This window comes from Cottoperca gobio, chromosome 10, assembly GCF_900634415.1.
Source record: "Cottoperca gobio chromosome 10, fCotGob3.1, whole genome shotgun sequence".
Classification (NCBI taxonomy): domain Eukaryota; kingdom Metazoa; phylum Chordata; class Actinopteri; order Perciformes; family Bovichtidae; genus Cottoperca; species Cottoperca gobio.
This window is the reverse complement of record NC_041364.1, coordinates 4,183,673-4,201,250: the sequence shown is the minus strand read 5'-3', so window position 1 is coordinate 4,201,250 and position 17,578 is coordinate 4,183,673. Positions and strand designations below refer to the sequence as shown.

Sequence of the window (17,578 nt, the reverse complement as noted above, 5' to 3'; positions counted from 1 at the left end):
TGCATAAAAACATCAACATAGACTAATAAAGCTTGTTTATGAAAACGAAAAGTGCCAAGCGACAGACGTCTGGGCTACTTGAGCAAGTAGAGCATCTCTGGTGTCCTGTCTGCAGTGACATCCTGTCACATGTTCTCTAGATACTGAAGTAACACTGCAAGATATTGCTTATGCAGTGTTGCCAACTCCTCAGTAAGGAAAGTCGCTATTTCCATTTGCATGTAATTGTAATGGCCGCTGTAGGAGAGAGGAACAACGTCGTGGGAGAGACAAAGAGTGTGTAAAGAAAACACCCTAAATATGTTTAAAACTACAAAAGAACTTTCTTCTGTTGATTCTTGTTTTTTTGTTGTTTTATTTTGCCATTCAAAGAGGCCATCACGTGCCAAAATAAAAAGTCGCTAGATTTGCCGCCGGTCGCTTTTAATAACAAAATCAAAACGCCAAGAGATTTGGAAAGTCGCCAAGTTGGTAACACTGTTCCAAATAGCACAACACTTAAAATGAATGTCTGAATAAATAAGTTACTCCGACCAACACTGCTAGTAGCCACATGGAGCACGACGAAGGTCAGAGGCAAACTCTGGAGGGCAGGCAATGGGAAAAGTGACATCATGGTAAACCCGAGTGATTAACAGCGCTCGGTTGAGGTTACGAGAATAAAGAGCTTCTCTGTTTGAACGCTGTCTGCAGTCGGACCAGGCAGCCGCCAGCTGCACACAGCGAACATGAACTGTCCCCAATGATTCTCCTCCACTGCCTATAAAACCAAATCTGCTCACTGTCTGTGAGAAGAAGAGAGCAGAAGAGACTCACTGTATGAGATAATAAGTCTCATTATCTATGTGAACAAGAGTGAACACGTCAGGCCTGTCATACAAAAAGGTTTCAAAAACTATTCCTGAAGCTAAACTTTGTGACGTTTCTTGAAAGCAGTTGCAGAAATGATGAAATGTACATATTTCTCACTGCTCAAGCCAAAACCTGCTCAACTAAATTTGCATTTTCAAGATATTTAAATGTGTATGACTTGCCTGAAGACATGCGATTTGCATTTTCCAATAAGGCACATTCATTTTAAGGTAATACATATTTGCTTCCTCTTATTAAACTTTCACTATAGATTTAACAAATTAATTTGTTTGTTCAGGATCAAATAAAGTTTCTGTGTTTTGCTAAAGAGACCTGGAACACTTCAGCAGGGTACATCCAAAGTGTTGTGCAAATGTAATTATGATAAGAAGCGTAGCGCGTTGTTGTTCTGTATCACTGCATTAGTGCAAAGCATATCTACGTTTCCCTTTTTTATATCATATTAAACTGAATATATTTGGGTTTCAGACAAAACAAGACAAGTAAAGATCTCCTTGACCTTGAGAAACTGGGATTGACAGTATTCACTGAACACGATTCATCGATTTATTTAGAAAACAATCGACAATAAAAAATGATTGTTAGTTGCAGACACAGGGGGAAGCCCCACTGTCTGGCTGACAATGTAAATAAAGTCTGTTCAAAACACCCAGAAAGTCAGAAACCTAGTATAATAATATAATAGTGTTGTAAATCACGTGTTCCTTCAGTGTGTAATTTCATCCCTTACACAGTAAATGATCAAAGACTTGTGCAGGACATGTTCCTTCACCCAGATAGCTGTTAACACATCACATGAGACCAAGTCACACATGGGTTTGTTCCTCTGCAGTAGTTTGAACATCAGTTGTCTCTCCCCATCAAAATGTGGAAAGAGACTTTATTGATTTCATAGATTGCAGCTTGAATAATGCTGAAGGCACAACGTATCCCTCTGGAAAAGTACCTCTACTTCATCTATATGTAATACGGTAGAATAATATTGTTCGTATGTGGAAGGCTGGTTCCGCTGCAGAGCACTCTGGGAACTAGAGGGTCTAACACAAACACACAGAGGCATGGACCCCACTGACACACTAATGCGGGTGACGAGGGGTTAAAACAACAGCCGAGTGAATGCCCGGCACGGACACGAGAAAATAACCCACAAAGCCCCGACGACTCCAACTCTCAGAGCCCAACACGACACCACGCTCGGGCTCACATTACACAGCCACAGACTATTTCTGACCGTGCTTTGACACATACTGCGTAGACATGAGGAAAATGTATTTGCTAATGTATGTTTTAAGATTGTATATATATATATATATATATATATATATATATATATATATATATATATATATATATATATATATATATATATATATAGTGCCAAATGTGTTATAAAATCACAATGAAGTAGATTTAAATTAAATTGCAGGTCATCAAATGTTGCCATATTTCAAGCCAAAATGCCATAATGCCAAAACGTTATGAACGATAGTCAAAAAATTAGACGTATTTTCCTCAAAAAAGATTTTATTAATCAAAGCTGAAATGTTATTATTGAACATCTGATGCTCGAACATCTTCGTCAATTAAAGAAAATAAATAAATACAGTGTAAATGGCTGCAGCTAAAGATGCTGTTGTCGTGAAACTGAAAATAATGTGTATAAAAGAGAGTAACACCATCTGACGTCTAATCTTAAAGGTACAGTCACTATGCAAAGTTTCCAATGTGCAATATTCATGATAATGTGTTTTTTGTACACAAGATTAATCGTCTTTTCAGTGTATAATGTGAGACCCCAATCGCTCCAAGTGCATTTGGGTCGTGGCTTGTTAGCTATGCGCTAACATACTTTAGCAACATCTTAATCCTGCAACACACTCGAGCAGCAGAGAAGAAAACAACGTATCATTTTGTGCATTCCTTTCATATAAAATGCAAATTACACTTCGCCTACTGCAGGCCTGAGGAAGAGCAGAAGTTATAGCTATATATATAAATATATGCAGTATATCCTGTACTCATCGTGACAGCAGTGTTCTAGCCTTCGGGGAAGAAAGGAAAACAGACTTGGAAGAATGACACACGACTAGTTTCCTGAAGTACAAGAAGTTTGGCTCATTTTAAAAGTTAAATTAAAGCTGTTCTCGGTGACTTATGCAAAGGACACAAACAACATAACTTGGAAAGAATAGTGAGCAATTTATAATAAGTCCTTCATTAGCTACAGGATAATTGTTTTACAAAAGCATTAAAAAATCTATAATTATTCATTAATCTTGTTTCTTCTTTCCAATATTTCAGGGTAGAATGATACGGTCCTGAGGCTCGACACTCATCACACGTTCATCGCGAGGACTTTGATCCCATGAGCGTTGATGTAGGTGAGGAGGACGTCGGCCCGCCTCTTAATTACATCGATCAGCTTGTCGATGCCCTGCCGGCCTCCCTGGCTCTCCCAGTAGGTCTGGTCCAGGAACAGAGACTGGAGGAGCTTCTCCCTCAGCCTCTTGCTCTTCAGCACCGAAACCGCCGGCTCTGGGAGCCTGGACAGACAGAACGGGAGTCAGAAATCAATTTGGATTCAGGTACAAGTCTCAGAGGCCGAGCTGCTCTTGGCTGGGAGCAGAAATAATCAGATTGGTTCTCAAGGGAGAAACTATAATACACTGTTTTTATGAATGAAAGTGCCTCTACCAACCTGCTAAAAATAGAAATAGTTGAACAGTTGATAGTTGATGTTATTGAAAATGTATGCATATGTGTCATGAGCCCTCTCCCTATCTGGTAACACCACTAATTGTTTTCAATTATGTGCCACTCTGCTCCCTGCTCTCTCTACTCTGTCTGATTACCTCCACCTGTCTCTGCTCTGCTCCACCCTCGTTAACCTACCAGCTGCACTGCATTTACCACTAATCATGCCCTGTATAGAAAGCCCTGTTTTTCAGTCCACACTTGTCAGATCGTCTGCAAGCCTGCATCGGAATCCTGCCTGCCTGCCGCCCTGCCCTGCCCTGCCCCGCCCCGCCCTGCCCTGCCCCGCCCCGTCCTGCCCCGCCCTGCCCCTACTACTCTGATCTCCAGCCCCGGTAAACCCGACTTGCCTTCCGCCTTACGACTACGAGTTTTGAATATCCCTGAACTGTACTACTGCCGTGCCTCATTCGGCTCTGTTGTGTGTGTGTGTGTTTCAATAAATCCTTGATCTCGAAATTGCGCTCCTGGGTCCTCATCTGTCTGTCCTGACACATGTGTATCTTTGTCATTGCAATATTAAGAAGACAACTGTAACCAGAGACAAAAGAACAACACAGATAACAGCCAGATGATTCGTGAGAAACTTCAAACTACATGTTGTACTTCTCTACAGTATGCATGTAGGTGCACAGCAAAGCAGCAACTACGCACACTCCCAGTGAGGGAACAGGACGACAGTTGGCCGGTATATTTTGTGAAACTGTAAAATAAATCATATTTCGTGATAGAGGTTGTAATCTGAAAAAGATGCAATACAATTAACAAGCGTTGCACTCAAAAAAGTGAACTTTGAGAGTTGTTTAAATAAGTAAATGCACTTATACCCAATTTAATTAATATACATCTGTGTTAGCTTCTTAAACGAGTTAGTGTTCTCAAAAGAAAAATGGATTCATAAAAGTCTAGACAAATCTGCTACACCTTCACCCGAGTGAAACTGCGTTATTTGTATTGTTAGCATTACGTGTGCGAGGTGGCTTCTGTGCTTGAAACCGGTTCTAGCCTAGTGTACTTTGTGTAGTCTGTTAGCATTACAACTATTCCATGAGTAATGTTAGCTAGCTGGAGCCCACACATGTCTGCCAACAGCTGGCGTGTGGTAGAAAAGTTTTGGAAAAGTAACATTAAGTGCCTCATACAGATTTACCTCTAAACAGTAATTATAAAAGCTTCCAGCAAGATGGTTTATTGCTTAAATACTGGAAATTTCCGTCGTGACATGAGAACTGTGCCTGTGTGAGACGGTTTCATGAAGAGATTACTAAATTAAGAGAATTCTGTGTTTTATAATGTATGTTGACTATCTTCCTTTACAGTCGCTGACTTAAACGTACGCCTACCCAATCTCATATTCAGCATCGGTTGCCTCTGAAGACATTTGCATGAGCAAATTTGAGCGACATGAATACAGACTTAAAGTATTTAAAGTGATTAAAGTACTTCTGGTGTTTAGTTTGACATCTGAACAGCTTGCAAGTAAAGGCTCCACTCATGAATGAATGATCAGCAGAGATGGAAAATGAGATCATATAACATGTGAAGCTTGTGAGGCAGCTGGCTCGGAGCTGACTGGACTCCTATAACTGCTTGTTGAGGAACTAAAGTGCTTTTTGTTGCCGGACTCAGAGACAGTTTGTGTATCACAGAGTTTTGAGTGGATTTTATTATTGCCTGCAGAGTTCTGCTAAATGTTTGTACGACTAAAACTGGTTGTTGACTACGTTTAGGTTTCCAAGCAGATCATTAAAGGAAGAACACAGTATTACGCCCCCCCAGGTTCAAAACCAAAAACACACATTTTACTGTTCTTTGTGAGGTAAAAGTAAACATAAAAAAACATCAAATTGAAACGATCAAAACAGGATTTGAACATTTCACAATGCCATTATATTGTTTGTACAAACTGCTTAGTGCTTCGTGTCTACAGATTATTGTTTGTGAACAGGCTCGGCAGAGATTCAACACACTACTGTGGATCAGGAAGGTCGGTGGTTCGATCCCCAGCCCCTGCAGTCTGTGTGTGTGTGTGTGTGTGTGTGTGTGTGTTACTTTCAGAGTTTCAAATCTGCTTTCTGGTTTAATTTAAATGTTGTATGGAATATTCTGGAAAACGGCTCATGAAAACAAGCACAAGTAAAGATCTGCAGGCTATTTACGAAGTGTCATGAATGAGGCCCATTGTTCACACGTTGCAGTTTCTGATGTTTGAAGTACAACAAACAAAGTCTGAGAGAAATTGAATCTCGTTTAAAAATGAAAATCCCCAGTACCTAATAAATACAATGTCTGTGATCCGCACTTACTCTTTGATTCCTTCCAGGACCCTGAAGTCCAGGTTGTCCTCGTTGCGGTCGAAGAAGCCCTTGTTGTTGGTGAAGACCAGGTGTCGGGGGTCGTCTCCCCTGTGGACGATGTTTGTCAGCCGTATGTGCTTCTGCTCCCCACATTCAGCCTTGAGGCCGAGTTCCACACACACGTCCTCCTGCCTCGGCCTGAATCCACAGCAGCTCTGATCCAGACGGTTGTGAATCTGAAAAAGAAACGTGGAGTTTACAGTTCTGATTTATTTATGATTTTCTTTTCTTTTTTATGTTTAATGGTCAGCGCAGGAGTTTTTCTTGCCCTGGACAATTTATTTGCAATATTGACGAGCTCCCTTTTACATCTTCACACGGACGACATAATCATTTTATTATGAAGAATGCTGCTTGATTATTTGATTAGATTGATTCTCATACATCTTCCTCCACACGGACCTGGAAACCCATAAGCCCAACTACACCTCCAACCCATCCGTCAATCTCTTTTTGCTAAACCATGTTATTGGCACAACTTTCACAAAGTGTGCGCCGGGATTTGGGAGATGAGAAGGAAAATCGTGTCAGGAATGTATTTAGTAAATTTACTGTAATATGAAAATGAGGATTTGATCAAGAAGGAACTGAGGGGGTAAATCTTTGGTAAAGTCTAAAGCAGGGGTGTCAAACATACGGCCCAGGGGCCAAAACCGGCCCGCCAGAGGGTCCAATCTGGCCCGCAGGAGCTTTAATGGGATACATAATACATAATACATAATCAAGAGGATTTAAACTGCTTGGCTGAAACACATAAATGTCACCGTGTCTGAATGTGTGATTGTAAAAACAATATTCTTTTATTTTCTTGGCGCTCTAAAGTTTTTTGTTTCTTCTCATTAATTATTCATTCACATAATTGATTAAAGCTTTTCCATCTTGTGTAGAACAGGGGTCTTCATCGTTTTTCAGGCCAAGGACCCCCAAACTGTTGTAGCGTGGTGCAGGGACCCCCTACTGCAGGGGTGTCAAACATGTGGCCCGGGGGCCAAAACCGGCCCGCCAAAGTGTCCAATCCGGCCCGCTGGATGACTTTGCAAAGTGTAATAATTAGTTGTTTTGATCATAAAGTAAAATACTGTTCCAGATACCTGTGACGAAAATTTGGAGTTGTTGTTATTTACAGGTTATTATGTTGTGATTTTACTGGTCCGGCCCACTTGAGATCAAATTGTGCTGAATGTGGCCCCTGAACTAAAATGAGTTTGACACACCTGGTCTAAAGGGATTAAACTCACCACCAGAGAATATTGGAGGTTTTCTCAGTAAGAAAGCAGCCATGTTTGTTGTGAGCAGGAAGCAGCCTGCGAGGGTCCGTTCAGGACAAGAAAGTTTCTACGATTTGAACAGATGTGATTTGTTATCTACTTTTTCATTCTCAAAAGAAACCAATGTAATATCTTCATTATATTCCGGGTAGTTGCGTCTTTGACCAGATTTATTATGTGCCCAATCTGTTTCTCTTAACTGAACAATATGAATTCATTCATCAGGAACTTGAAATAAAGAACAAAGATTCACAGTCAACGCTGCGTCATGACCTCAATCACTGACTTAACAGTTCACAAGGTATCCAATCTATTTGAAAGTCTGTATGTTTCATTTCCTCACGCCATGTTCACCGCTTCATCATCATGAAATGATAAACAAGTCTCAGGAGATGTGATCTCAATGCCTGATCAGAGTTCCAGACCTTCCCCACAGGAAACAAGACATCTATTCAGCCAAAGTAAAGATCTTTCCCAAAGTCATTTATGAAGCATCTTTGGGGGATTTAATAAAAGCCCAGAGAGGCAGTAACGGCACAAAAGCAAACTGAAGGACAGAAAAGTTACAGACTTTGGTTTCACTTTCTGATAAATCTGTGATTGTTTATCTCTGTGAGTCATTATCACTTGTGTTACCTGCAACAGGAAGTCAAACAGAGCCAGTTTACTCCACTCGTAGTGATGAACGGTGGAGCAGCCGGAGTCAGGCTTCGGGCTGATGTTTTTATGCCAACACTTCTGTTTCAGGGAGCTCTGGTACTCCCCCCATGTCAACCTCACGGTGGACCAGCCTGCAGCAAGGCCTTCTGGGTAGAGAGATGCATCCCATGACACCACTGGACAGGGCTGGCCATCTAGAGAGGGAGGATGAAAGGATTATATGGTCCGATTTCAGCAGCTGTTCAGTGGTTAACACATACACACCTGCACAGGATGACCTCATCATTTTGTCTAACGTACAGGACTTAGAAAATGTATAAATAGTGTTATGCTTTTATTTTATTCATTTGACGAAACCATCTTCTTTCCAGACTCCCAGAAACATGATGTGTTATCTGGTGGCAAAGGAGAAAAACTAACATTTTCTTTTCCCCTTGCAGACAGTAAAAAGAGACACAGATGGTGGTGTGGAGAAGAAAGGAACGGGGTCAGTGGCTCTCTATAACCTGCTCTTTGCCCCTAAGAGCTCATAACATTCTCAAATTGCTGGCAAAAGTAGAAGTTTGAATTGATGCCTTCAACGACCTGTCTTAGTATTCTGCCTTGGACATATGTGGATATTGTTTGGTCTGCACTGCTAGGAACTAGTCCTGACTCAAGAGTGAGGATCCTCATCTCTCCCACCACTACACCACAGCTTCAGAGCACCTGATTAAATAAATCCCTTATTTCATTTGTACTTGACATTCAGTGACTCAAAAGACATTCAAAGGGCGTGTGTGATTAGTCTGTATTGTAATACATTTACCTCCAAAGACATCTATGACAAAGATTCATAGATTCACTTAATCAGGGGAGTATTGTTCAGTCTGTGTCTCCATAGAAAACATTACAATATTGTGGTTCTGATGATGGAACAAGGACCCTTAGTAACCTGAAGGAGTTCATCTGAGGAAGCCAACTAATCAAGTTAGAAAATGTAATTCAGTTTCCTCCCCCTCCCTCCCTACTGCTCTCTCTCTGATTATCATCAGTCATGCTTACTAAGAAACACACTCAGTAAAGTTATGAATTAACTGAGTACTTAAGAAACTCTGTCCTCGTGTCTGTTGACATACCGTGTAAAAAGCTGAACTTCCTGCTTACAGCTGGTAATGTCCTATTGAACCCCAGCACCCTGTCCAGATGGAAAGCAAAGACCTCGGTGGTGTCCACGGGGCTGCTGATCACTCCGCACTGACCTCCACATATATTGTTCCGTTGTGTGTGTTGTTGGTTGGTCTTTGAAACGTTTGTCTCGCCCTCAAATATCAAAAGGGACGGATAGTCTCCATGAGAAACTTCTTTGATGCGCAAAACTTTGGCATCCGCGAGAAAGCGCATGGCTTCCACGTCCTGCGGGCTGAACCATGGCGGTGCCCTCTGGCTGTAGATTCGGATAGAACTAATGTGAGTGTCTGCCTGTGCATCTGTGTGAGATGTATGGATTATATCTAAAGATTTATAATAAACATCCTTGGTTTCTCCCGAGGAAGTCTTGGGTGCAAAGTTGCGCTTAATTTGGCCCGCGTCCCACTCCAAAGTGCCAAGTTTGTTCTGCGTAAAAGCTGAATCGTCCTCCTTATTCCTTCTCACTTTTCTCCTCAGTTTTGGTCTGATTGTACCCCGAATATTTGCTGGTTTCAGGCGCTTAGACTTCAGCGTTATATACACCACGTTGGACCGTGTCGGGACCACAAAGCCAACACCGGTCTGCAAATCCACATAGTCTGCATCACTAATATCCAAATTATACAATCCACGAGTGTGTCGGTAGTTGTCTTTATCAATCCTTCTGTCCCGGTGCTGCTTCGAGTATCCAGCTTGTGAAACCAGCAATAACAAATACACAACACACACACTCGCAATTATCAAACTCCTGTTTGAAACAGGGCACCTCCGAAAGCTGCTGGTCAGTCTTAGAGAAGGGAAGAACAGCCAGTGAAAGCGACACTTCCCCATTAGAACTTATGTTATTATCATGGTTGAGTGTCTTTTTTTAGCCAAACTCAAAGCAGGGAGGAGCGCACAACTTCCGAAACTCATTTTGGAAGGGAGGATATGTGGCCACATAATTCACGGAGACAACTGCGAAGGGGATGGACGGGCTGGGGAAACCACCCTCCAACACAACATGAGGCGACCTGAACTTTTTTCCCCCTTTCTTCTTTCAGATATAGATATAATCCTTTATGGTTAATAATAAGCACTGAAGGGACACGTGACCGCATCAGCCTGCATATGCCTTAATGCGGACAAAACATGATGTTTCTGTTTATTAACTTTATTAAATATCCTGCATAAGAACTCAAGTTAAAAAAAAAGTAGCAAATAAAATAGTCTTATCATATTTTGGATATCATCCCATGCTGATCTTTCAGCATGAATATGAATTTGAGGGACATCATAGCAGTTAGCAGTGCTAACATATCATTCGAAGGTGATTATTTAAGTTGCTAAGAACATTTCATCCATTACAGGCCGACAGACACGCGTTTTAGGCGACATCTGCTGGTCCACTTCCTTAATTCTTAATTGGTTGAGGGGGGGGAAATAAAACGCAAAAGAATATAAATGTGAAAAGGGAAAAAGTTAACAGCAGGAAACAACTTTCTTCTCCTGTGGAGGGGAAATGCAGGCTGGACGCAGCAAACTATGTACAGGATTTCCTGACCAGGATAAAAACAGCTAAATATAGAAGTATTGTGTTCCATAAAGAATACCGAGGACAGCACTTATCCACAACAAGTGCTGCCAGGCGAAGGAGTCTTTAAACCTGCAGAGATGGAAGAAGTACTCACATCCTGTACTTAAAGTAGTAAAAGTAGCAATAACTCAGTAAAGAAATACAAATAAAAGTCATGCATTCAAATGTGTATATATATATATATATATATATATATATAGGGTTACAATTAGGGTTAATACTTTTTGTGTTGGGTAGCTTTCGGTTTTATTTGAATCTATAATATTATATAATTTATTATATTGTGTATTATTAATCTGAATCTGCAAAGTATCTACAGTTGTCAAATAATTGTCGTGGTAAATTTTACTTTCCCCAACCAGAACAACCATATTGAGATCATTTAAGTCAATTAAAGTTTAAATGTTACGGCAATTCATCTAATATTTCATCAATGCCACAACCATGAGAGTAAAACTGTGACCTTTAATGTATTTCAACTCTCTCTTGGAGATGAGAAATAGCTCACAAGACTGTATTTCCCGTCTGCTCTACAGTATTTAAACCCCTGCTGTTTTGTTTCCTGTGCAGCCTGTCTGTCAGATTGAGTGATTAGATAATTGGCAGCACCTGGCTGAGTGTTTCTCCTCTCCACTGCAGACACACATGGCATTTTGCTGTTGTAAATACTGTGCACCGACTACGTCATAGAAAACAAAATTTAGTTTTAACATGCTTAAAGAAAGAGTCCCTCCTTTGCTTTTATTTGTTGCAACGCTGTCGATGGTGAGCTGTAACTGCACCGAACATGCAGCTGAACAAGGTGACTGTCAGTGATTCATGAGAGGGAGCCTGAGGACGGTGCGTGGTCTAAAATCAATAATTTTGTTTCTGCTTTTAAATAAATTCTTCCAGGTGTGGAAGGCGGCAAACATGATGGAACTGGCAACTTGGAAACATTTGAAGTTGCCCACAACCCCATCAATATGACTCATTTTGCCTATGGAATTGCTGCAAATTTGTTTGCTGTGCTTTTGTATGGAAGCAATTTTGTTCCTCTCAAAAGATTAGAGACAGGAGACGGTAAGAGTTCTTACTTTCTAGGAAAACAAGTTTTCTAGTGAAATACACAAGTGTTTTTTTGTTGGCCATTTGTATGAGAAGGTGCCCGTGTTCTGTCAACAGGTATGTTTTTCCAGTGGGTGTACTGTGCAGCGATATGGGCTGTATCTATGATTGGAGATTTGATGCTGCAGTCGCCCAAATTCTATCCTTTTGTGATGCTTGGAGGTGTCATCTGGGCTACAGGTATCATCTCATCAAACCTTGTAATCCTTCATGTGATTGAATGTAGTTTCTGTCTCACTGGAGCAAGTCTCCATTGAGTGTGGCTGAGTCGAGCAGGAGTAGATTTACTCCATTTGCAAGGATCATGTTGATACTGTTCCTGCGAGAGATGACAAACTTTATCCCAATTTCCTACTAGACTCCTGTCTGTTAGATACATACGGCTAAAACAGTCCTGCAATAAATCCAAAGAGGTGTTCTGCAGATGTAGCCTTCAACTGTAATGTGCATAATGTTAAAACATAAAACTTTGCACAATTTCTTTCCTAGTTTGGCCAAAACCGTGTGCACTGCTGACTCTTTCGTGGACATTGGAAGAGTGCAGACACATCTCTCTACCTGTATGAAACGTGCATGTGTCTAACTTGTTTTCCTCTGTCATCTACAGGGAATATAACCGTTGTTCCAATCGTTAAAGCGATTGGCCTTGGTCTCGGGAGTTTAATTTGGGGCTCTTGTAGTTTGTTGGTGGGCTGGGCCACTTCAAGGTGAGTCAGATTAATAAATGCTTCTCCACCTAGACTTGAAAAATCAATTTCTCTCTTGCTGACTTTTCTAGATTTAAGTTAATAACTTTTAAATGAGGGGATTTTGGGACAATGAGTTTGTCGGGTCCTGTTATAGATGTATGTTTAAAAGAAACTGAGTGTCTGAGTATGACCGTCTCTCACAGGTTTGGCTGGTTTGGGATTACGTCAGAGGAAGTTTCCAGGCCACTATTAAATTATTGTGGCGCTGGGTTGTGTCTGTTCAGGTAAACTGCACATTTGAAAGTAAAGTGTCCCACCTTCTTAGCATATGCATGCGATAGTTTTTAATATCTGCGACAGGAACAAAAACAGTCTGAAGTTTTGGATACCAGATGACAGATATGACTTGTGTTTGTTCCAGTGGCGTGATCTTTTTCTTTGTAAAAACAAACTTGGAACTGCATCGCAACTCTGAATCGATTCCATTACTTCTCGACAGGGTGAGTGTATTGATCGTTGTCATTTCTAATCGCACTCCAACCAATATAATTGTACCAATATCCTCTCGAGGACAATCGATTCCTGTTTCCTCCAAGTGTGTCGTGATGAATTTTAACCGTTTACTGTCTTCTGATGGATTTGAAAGACAACATGACGTCATGTTATGATGTCTTTTTCTGCAGAGGACAAATTCGAGCAGCTATTGTCCAAGTTCCTCCGAGTTCTGGATAGATGTCATTGGACCGAAGACCAGGCGGTTCATGTGAGCTCTACTCATTAGTAGGCTGTGTAACCACAATATTGATTTTGCGAGCTAAAAGCACAGTTAAGGAAAGGTTTATGAAGAGGTTTATGAAACGTTGATTAACTTATTAGTAGAAATAGTCCTCAAGGATAAAGAAATATTTTAATTCAAGCCCCAGGCTTTCACCAGAAGCCTTTTAGTTATTCAATACAGCTGCTGGCCATCTTTGTTTTAAATGTAACATGATGTGTTTGTTGTGTTGTGTATCGTACTGGGGAAATGGGCTGCAGCAGAGAAATAATTAAATAAGCAAGGGGGGGGGGGGGGGGGGGTGTTATGTAAGCACTCAATGAAGCACTCAATGAAGCAAACTGCAAGAAATAATGCTGCAAAAGTCAGTTTGTCGTGCACGGTCTGTTATCCACTGTTGTTTAGCTTGATTGGTATAAATGTTAAGAATCTATTTTGTATGCAATGGTCAATTTTTCAATTTTGCAAGTTTTGTCTCAGTGGAGGTTTAAAATCAATCCATATTCAGTTTAGTGTCACTCTTCATCAGAGGCTGCCTGCTTGCTGCTGTGTCGGGCCTGCTGTACGGGTCCTCCTACACGCCCATCTTCTACATCAAGTGCCATTCATCATGCCGTGACAGCATGTTCCATGGAGCCAGTTCCTATGGTACGTTTTCAGTATTTTCAGAACTGCCTTCACATTGACTTTCCCTCTCGGGTTTTAGACTGTATCGCACTGTTGGCCTATAAATAACACTGGATCCTCCAGCAACTCGGATTTAATATCCAGTTTCCTGAGAGACTCTCTAAAGTCCGTGTCAATGGGGTAGCTTAAGGATTAATAAAGTATTTATTGCCTTTTCTATAGCTTTACAGTAGTGCTAACTGTTATTGACTGACCTTAAAAGCAAAGGAATATCCATGTATGTATTTTATTGTAAACTTACAGGGATTCAAACGCAATGTAAAACTGTCGCTTCTTTACAGACCTCGACTATATTCATGCATTTTGCTCTGGCATTTTTGCTGCCAGCACCTGTGTACTTTGCCATCTACTGTGCCGCCATGAATAACAGGCCCAGGGTCTACTCCAGAATCATCCTCCCAGGTAACGCACTTTATCAGTCAGACGTTCATTGTTCATTGAAATTTTCAGCTGCTTGAAACTCATTTAATAGGTCCAACTGTACAATCTAAGGCATTAACTCATGACACTGTTGATTTTAGGTTTTTATTAACTCTATAGACATTTTTGAGACATTTTGCCGCAAGATCACAGCTAAAAATGTCACACTTTACTCGTGCATTTTGTCTAACTTGACTTGTATTTCCTTAAAACGAGTGAAAAGATTCATCAATTTGTTCAGTATTCTGCAGATTACATGTTTTAAAGAAATGTAAAAGAGAATTTCTCCAAATGCGTTTTTTCTTCTGGATACTTTCACCTGTTCAGGCCACAAATTAAACTGTCTAAAAGGGAAATGTGCTCATAGTTCATGTCCAAACTCAGACCATGACTTGTGATGAGGGGTTTCAAACCATGAGCCAAAAAGGAGCAACTGTTTACTACACTGTGCAGCTCAGACAGGGAGTCTTAACAACTAGGAACTATTGTTCTGGCTACCGTATAACAGCATTTTTCACATGTTGATTTATTTCTGTGAAGCGGTCATGCACCAGGGGTCACCGAGTGTTTAATAATAGCTCCAACTAAGACAGGAAGACGAGGTTGATTTGCAACAGCTTTTTTTTTTTTTTTTTTTTTTTTTTTTGCCACCTGCAGGTGCACATTAGCTGGCATCAGGTAATTAGCTGTTAGCGCAGTTAGTCGTGCTGCCAAGACTGGGAGCTTGTCTCACCGGGGGAGTGTTGGTGTTTACACCAATAGCAGAAGAGAAATGGACCACTGCCCCGGAGCGGGAGAAATGCTGAGGGAGCGGGCAACGGAACAGTTTTAGTAGCATTGGCTGGCTTGCTTTCCCTTGTGATGTTTCACTTGCTTGTTGTTGCTTGGCTGTGTAAGTTGGTGATTCACTAGTTTATCATAGAAATGGCACATGTAACGTTACAGCTGGCCATATTTATGACTGCAGTGTATAGCCTACGTGAAATGCACTCTGACACTGTGGGGTACTAAATCACAAAAATACCGACTCTTGCATTATGTTGCTCTAATTGCGCCCATATAGGCTATAAGTTGATAAATGGCTAAGTTTAGTTCCTGGAATTACTTATCTTTTTTTGATTCTGCTTGAGTATCCTACGAACTGTCATCTCTCATCTCCTATGTACAGTACTGTAAGTACACTCCTGTGTCCTTCTCCCCTTCAGGTCTGTTGTCCGGGTTGATGTGGGTATTGGCCACATACAGCTGGTTCCTGGCCAATAACTACCTGAGTGCTGTCATTACCTTTCCCATTGTCACTGCAGTAAGTACACCTTGTCCTGTCAGCTGGATGTGCTGGGTAATTGAAATGCTGTCTGTTTGCCACCACTTGGATTGACCAGCGTTCACATCTTCATTTTGAATCTGTCAATGATGACGAGAAAATCACTCAGACATTTTGCGGCCGTCTTTTCCGGATGTTTCAGTTAAGTTTAGCATGTCGACATCCTTCTACAGTCAGAAATTCAGTAATTTCCCAGCATGACTGCTCAGCAAATCTGCACATTTTATATTTAGACTTTGATGTTGACGTTTTTCCTGATGGTGGTATAGCAAAAAAAACTCCTTTTTGCGAGACCTTAAAGTGGAAACGGATTAAAAAGTAAATGATTTTGAATCGTTGGCTTGAGCTCAATAAAAAGTGTTTGTTTTCTCTGCAGGGATACGGTCTGGTTGCAGGACTGTGGGGATCCTTGGTGTTCAAAGAGATTAAGGTGAAAACCACAACACCGATCATGATTAATATGGGTGTATATTACCTCCTTAATGCATGTCCGACTCATTTACTAAGTGTACGGCCACAGTTTACCAAAGAGAGCGTGACTTCATCCGAATGAATGAGATGTTCTCGACTGTATTTGTGTTACCATTAAGGTATATAATAGGTATGGGTCTATACTTTTTAACTTGGTTCAGGATGCATAATTTAGCACACAGTGTCTTCTGTGGCTGCCTGTGTGTTTGGGCAGATGGATGTGTTGTAGTACGGGTGAAAGTTGTTGAGGAAAACAAAGATTTCTTCCCCCCTGTTTGTTTTTAATCATTATTGGCAATCGATGAGAAAAACCTTGTTTTAGAAAACATTTAAGAGCCTCGCGCCTGTTTTTCCTCCTCAGGGATTATTCAACTGCTTCATCTTCTCCTTGGCCTCCTGTGTCGTGCTGACCGGCTCCTGTGCTGACCGCCTTCTCAAAGATCTAAGACTGGCGTGTGAAAACATCAAGCAGCTGTCATATTTTCATATACTGTCATATATATATATACAAATATTTCCTCAGAAAATGTTCTTTTGGTTTTATAAAACTGTTTGAACCCACATTTAAAATAAACCAAAATGCATGAGGGTTGACGTGAATGTAAAGCATTCTCTAACAGGGTTTGTACCTGCGCTAACATTTGGTGGCAGTGTCTTACAGGAGCGACCCTCATGCTTTCTGGTTCATTCAAAGAAGTCTACTTTGCATTTTGTTATTTAAAATGTATTGTTGAAAATAACTTTGTCACCATCATGCTTTTGTTTTCAGTTAATCTCAAAATGCCCACTTGTTTGTAACACTTACAAGCTTAAAATAGTTTTAGAAGGATTGTCGTACCACGATATTGAACATTTTTATTTATAACTGTTTGTGCGTCACTGTTTCAATCTCTGGACGGCGTTACAAAATGAGTCACTTTTACTTCACACATCCTGCCATTAAAACATCTTTGATACTGACGTTCAACTGCGTCCCTGTGCTTGTTATATTAATTGCTCCGTAAAGACATTTTGCATACGATGTTATTTATGGCCGTCAACACTCTGCTGGGTTTCTCGCGCAGACCTTATGCCAGTTTTCTTTAATTACAGCACTTATTTAAATAGTTATTACAGCAATTTGCATACAGAATGTAGGCCTCATTACTGACAAAGATCAGACCTGAATTATTAAATTGATTGTATAATCCATGTTCATAACACGTCCAAGCAGCAAAGTTTGTTGCTGGAGCCTTTATTATTTGTCTCCACAAAGCGTTGCACCAAAATTGGCATGTAGCCACCCAGGCACATAAAATATCACTCAGTGATTTACTGACAGTAGATTTAAATACCTCCAACAGAGCATCAGCATACAGTATAGTGATGACCATTCATTATTTTGAAGAATAGAAAAGATTTTTGCTTGTAATTAAGTAGTTGACCTGTAAACCAACATTAAGTATGT

At 40.7% G+C, this 17,578-nt stretch overlaps 2 protein-coding genes across 2 annotated transcripts; one reads left to right on the top strand and one right to left on the bottom strand.

Moving 5' to 3' along the window:
• Nucleotides 1-2,416: 2,416 nt before the first annotated feature.
• Nucleotides 2,417-9,913, bottom strand: gask1b (golgi associated kinase 1B). Its single transcript, XM_029441690.1, has 4 exons — nt 9,031-9,913; nt 7,889-8,106; nt 5,934-6,160; nt 2,417-3,416 (listed from the first exon to the last, which is right to left on the bottom strand). Exons 1-4 carry the CDS (start codon nt 9,911-9,913, stop codon nt 3,209-3,211), a joined length of 1,536 nt encoding a protein of 511 aa, XP_029297550.1. The 3' UTR covers nt 2,417-3,208.
• A 1,313-nt stretch (nt 9,914-11,226) lies between these two features.
• Nucleotides 11,227-17,098, top strand: tmem144b (transmembrane protein 144b). Its single transcript, XM_029441763.1, is given in 13 exon segments — nt 11,227-11,460; nt 11,553-11,720; nt 11,823-11,945; nt 12,373-12,472; nt 12,658-12,738; nt 12,876-12,954; nt 13,138-13,217; nt 13,759-13,877; nt 14,198-14,247; nt 14,249-14,318; nt 15,542-15,639; nt 16,037-16,090; nt 16,493-17,098. Coding segments are annotated over 13 exon segments (1,308 nt in total). The 5' UTR covers nt 11,227-11,369; the 3' UTR covers nt 16,688-17,098.
• Nucleotides 17,099-17,578: the final 480 nt, after the last annotated feature.

What these genes read in the sequence shown, in the direction of transcription:
- gask1b (XM_029441690.1), bottom strand. Translation starts at nt 9,913, where the DNA reads ATGGGGAAGTGTCGCTTTCACTGGCTGTTCTTCCCTTCTCTAAGACTG. An exon ending in TGTTTGACTTCCTGTTGCAG is followed by an intron (nt 6,161 to 7,888) that starts GTAACACAAGTG and finishes TTTCTTTTTCAG; the next exon opens with ATTCACAACCGTCTGGATCA. An exon ending in GTCCTGGAAGGAATCAAAGA is followed by an intron (nt 3,417 to 5,933) that starts GTAAGTGCGGAT and finishes CTGTCTGTCCAG; the next exon opens with GCTCCCAGAGCCGGCGGTTT.